Consider the following 5056-nt stretch of genomic DNA (forward strand, 5'->3'; position numbering starts at 1 on the left):
CAAAAACCTAAAACCCATAAAAAAAAATAGAAACCAAAAACAAACAAAAGCAAGGTTTTGAAAAGTAAAAAACAAAAATTTTCAATTTGTTTCGGTTTTAATAAAAAACTGATTTATATTTATCTTTGATGATGAAACTTGGTTCGATTGTTTAGAAAGTAAATTTTATTTTTAATATTACTAAAGATTTTCTGTAGAAAAACAAATACTACATTTGACATTTTCAAATGAATGTTGAAAATGTGAGTTCTTTTAATAAAAACTTCCAATTAAATAACAATTTTTTTTGAAAGTGAAAAAAAGTATAAATGAAAGAAACATGTAAAATAAATAAATATATAGAGAGAGTTGAATCTCTCACATGTCACGCCCACTCCTTCGCCACCTGCACCAATCTCTAGTTTCATTGTCGTTGGAGAGCTGAAATTTGATCCTCTTCTTCTTCTTCTTCTTCTTGATTGAGTTTGTATCAATTGATAATGGCGTCGTCGGCGCTGGGAACGAGACGTTTCGCCGCTTTCGAATATACATCAGTGGATGGAAGCTCGTTTCTGCAATGGTGGGATGAGATCGACGAATCGCCACTATGGCAGGAAGGAGTTTTTTACGCTCTCTGTGCTGCTTATGCACTCGTGGCTCTAGTTGCGCTGGTATGTTCATGATTTGGATCTTATGAGGGAATACGGTTGAAATTTGTTTAACCTAAAGTGGATTTCAGTTTGGGGTTTTGAAATTAGAGTGCGTTTTAACCTTTATTGTTGGAGTAAATCGTTTGATTACGTATGTGTTTGTTTCAATTTTCCTGGAAACGCTTAGTACCAATTGTAATTAACTCAAAACTTTGGATTTCGAAAATTACTGATCATAGAAGTTAGCAGCTTCGTTATGATTTAATTGTGTCTGTCTTCAAGGTTAGTTATTGACCTGAACCAGTGCAATATGAAACATGACTATTACTTGTTAAACATTTGGATTCTTTCAGGGTAGTAACAGTTCTTCATCTTTGCAAAAAGCTACTTTCTGACTTTATGTTCCAATCATCTTGGGGTTCTAGACTTTTGGAGGAATTATGTTATTTTCATCTTCACTTCAAATTGTTTGACCTAACATGGTTTTATTTGTTCTCATAGATTCAGATTACAACATTGATAATAGATAAGATATTTGACATTAATCATCAAACATGTTAATAACACAAGTAATGATGACTATCTCATTGATACCAATGAAACAACCATGATTCCTCACGTGAATGACCCCCCAAGACTCATTTTTTTTACTTAATTTTCAGATTGAAATATATATAGTTTATGATTTGTGGTTGCTTAAGTGTATGATTATCTCTGAATACACGCACACACACACACACACACAGGTGCAACTTATTCGCATTCAATTGAGAGTGCCAGAATACGGATGGACAACACAAAAAGTTTTCCACTTGATGAATTTTGTGGTCAATGGATGTAAGGTTGCTACTCATTTTCATAATTTCTTTACCTTTTTATCTCCCTGTATATTTGATTCTTGTACATTCATATGCCTTTCCACAGTAAGAGCTCTTCAATTTGGATTTTACTGGTTTGTTTTTCACAACGAGCCAAAAGTAAGTTACCCTTTTGCATCTTCTACTTCTATAGTAATGCCATTGCCAAAAAAGGAAACTATTATATTATTACATCATTACTTATTTACTTATGCTAAAAATAGTTGTTACTCTGACACTGTAGGTATTAGATATAATACTTCTTGATTTTCCTGGTCTTCTATTTTTCTCAACATACACACTACTTGTGTTATTCTGGGCTGAGATATACCATCAGGTATTCAAAATTAAGAAACTCTGTAATCTTTTTTTTTATTATTATTATCTTTTACTATAAATAATAAATCTGATTCTTGTCTCTGAATATCAGGCAAGAAGCCTCCCAGCTGATAAACTCAGACCTGCATATTTCATTGTCAATGGAGCTGTATACTTCCTTCAGGTAATACAAAAACTCGCACTTACATTAATCATAAAGATAATAAGAGTTCAGTGGATAAATCGATAAGATAGTGAAACTATGTTGTGTTTTTCTATATTTTCCCTTTTTCTAAAACTGGGTTACTGGAAAAGTGATTTTCTTGAATAGTTGATAAGAGTATAATGTTTTCTTTTTTCTTGTTGAACTATGTTGTAATTGTATTTAAACATTAGATTTGCATCTGGATATATATGAGGTTCAGCCCTGTTGGTGTGGAGATTGCTGAACTCTTCTTTTCAGGTAAACAAAAAAAAAACTATATAATTTCAATTTCATCCACAAATGTGATTATTTTGTTTTTAAGATTTGAAATTTCATCATCAGTTAATATTTTTATTGTTTATGCAGTTATTTCATTCTGTGCTGCTCTGGGATTCATTATATATGGTGGGAGGTATCTATCCATCTAATTCTCTGAAACTATTAAAAAAAAAAAAAATTATAAAAAGATAACTGTTTTTCTTATTTGTACATAATGATTTTTTTTTTTTTTTTTTTTTTTATTCTTGAAGGTTATTTGTGATGCTTAGGCGCTTTCCAATTGAATCAAGAGGTCGCCAAAAAAAGCTACACGAGGTAAAAAAAAAATGGTTAATTTCATAAAAGACCTTGCATTTATCCCTTTTTTTCATATTGGCCCTTTTAGCCGATTTTTTTTCTGAAAAAACCTGTCAAATGTGAGGTTTTTTTTGGGAAAAAAGTAAAACTTTGAATGTTTTTTTCGGAAGAAATTAAAAGGTTGGAGGCTTTATCGGAAAAAGATATAAAGTTGAGGGTTTAATTTGGAAAAAACCCAATATATAAAGTCTTTTATACTATATTAACCCTTTTTAAAGTAACAGATTTTTATAAATTGCAATACCTTAGTAAGTAAAATTACAATATTGTAATAGAAAGAAATGAAACTACATTACCATATCTTCCATTTATCCCAGTATAAAATATGTTTCATCTTTTTAACAATTTATGCAACAATGTAACTTTTTATATTCCACTTTTTTTTTTTTATATAAATATTTTTTCTTTTATAGGTGGGATTTGTGACAGGAATTTGCTGCACATGTTTCTTAATAAGATGTGTAATGGTAAGCAATAGTTATATGTGAAAAAGACGAAAATGCCCTCCTTATTCCAATTTCCATCTTAATTTGTAAAATAGGTTGCCATATCTGCATTTTATGAGGAAGCTGATATTCATGTTCTGGATCATCCCATCCTTGATTTTGTCTACTACATGGTAATTTCAAAATTCATTATTTTAATCAGAAGTCAATATTTATTTTATTTTTTATATTTATTTCACATCAAGTGTTGTCTTGATAAAGCGCTATAATAATAAACTGTCTGAATGAGAGGCTAAATGACCAATTTATCCTTATATTCCAAAAACCAAGTTTCATATTCTTTATAAATTTTAATATGTGAGAGGAGTTGGGAGGAAAGTCATTAATGTAAATAAAAATAAATGACCATTTTGCCCTTGTAACACACCGTATTTTATTGTTGTCTCTTGTTGATACAGATCGTAGAGATCATACCATCTGCTCTGGTGCTTTTCATCCTCAGAAAACTTCCTCCAAGACGCATGTCGGATCATTATCATCCAATCAAATGATGCCACCTGGCATCACCTTTTTTTTCCTGTATATCAAGTCTCAGTGTTTCACAGCTTATGGTGCGAATGTGTTTGTTTTAGTATTCATGTTTGTTGAGAATAAGATTTTAAAAAAAATCATCAGCTGTATGTCTTGCTTGCTAACAGCATGACCAACATAGAAGACGTTTTTTCAGGTATTTTTGTAATTCGAGAGTTTTTTTGGGGCCAGGATTTTTAAATTTGATTTTTTTAATTTGTCGGTTATGTTAGAAATGAAAAAAATAAAATAAAATCAAAGTAGCGAATCATTAAAAGTTGATTTCAGTTTATTTTCATGGGACGAGAAAGTATCTTAAACTAGCTTTTTAAAAAACTATTTAGATTAGCTTTTCTAAAAAATTTCAAATATAGCTTCTAATTAATTGTAGAAAACATATTCTTTTAAATGTCTTTTATGTTATTTTATATCTTTCGGTTAGTTTATTAATTATTGTTACCAAATATTATTTTTTATAAGCTAGTTTTTTATATAACAATTAATTTTTTAGCTAGTAAACCAAATATAACCTTAGAGGTAGTGTTTCAATAGTTATATTAAGATCCTCACTTATTTAGAAGTGATATTTGAATGGTTCCATTAAAGGTTATCAAACAATCTTTATGATGGCTATGGTTTTAGTTGTCGGAAAAACAAATATGGTTTCTAGCCCAGCGGTATCAGGTAGTGTCCTTTCTTCTTGAGGTCGAGGGCTCAAGTCCCATCGTGGATATAGGTGAAATTAGGTATTAGTTTAGGTGTAGATTATATATTTGTATTTGCCGATTCAAAAAAAAAAAATCAATTATTTAATCTAGAAAAACTAAATAAATGAATTAGCACATATTGATCTATTATGATTTAGTTTCATTTTTAGGTTAAAGTAACTCGAATTAGTCCTATCATTTCTGATAAATGAAGATTCTTTTGCTAATTGTCATACTTTTATTCAATTTACCAAATGTTATTTTGCGATTATATTAATTTTTTTCCACATGTTATTTTATGAGTTTTTTTATTTTATTAAATTTCACATATGATATTTTAATTAATAATTACAATAAATGTAGTAATAAATAGATATCAATGTCATTAATAAATTTATCTTTTAATTTCAAAATTCTTAAAATTAAAGTTCATTAATTTTTTTGTTTGTTTATTTAAATTTAAAAGATAAAAAAACATTTCCATTATAATAATTCATTATTTTTCTTATAAATTCAAAGTTCTTAAATATTTAGACTTTTATATTTATTTATTTTTAAATTAATCTATATAATACATGGGTCTCCCAACTAGTTAGTAATTAGAAAGGAGGACCCAACTCAAATTATGAATTTATAAAGTCCAAAAGATCATTAAAGTTTTACAACTGAAATCACAAAAATATATGTG

At 28.8% G+C, this 5056-nt stretch overlaps 1 protein-coding gene across 1 annotated transcript; it reads left to right on the plus strand.

Annotated features, from left to right (window-relative positions):
• Positions 1-348: 348 nt before the first annotated feature.
• On the plus strand, positions 349-3877 carry LOC145015319 (tobamovirus multiplication protein 1-like). Its single transcript, XM_078973775.1, has 11 exons — positions 349-650; positions 1376-1466; positions 1554-1606; positions 1731-1823; positions 1917-1988; positions 2201-2267; positions 2376-2421; positions 2540-2603; positions 3059-3112; positions 3187-3264; positions 3550-3877. Exons 1-11 carry the CDS (start codon positions 480-482, stop codon positions 3640-3642), a joined length of 882 nt encoding a protein of 293 aa, XP_078829901.1. The 5' UTR covers positions 349-479; the 3' UTR covers positions 3643-3877.
• The last annotated feature ends 1179 nt before the right edge of the window (positions 3878-5056 follow it).

Source organism: Lactuca saligna, chromosome 9, assembly GCF_052625555.1.
Source record: "Lactuca saligna cultivar CGN05327 chromosome 9, ASM5262555v1, whole genome shotgun sequence".
NCBI lineage: Eukaryota > Viridiplantae > Streptophyta > Magnoliopsida > Asterales > Asteraceae > Lactuca > Lactuca saligna.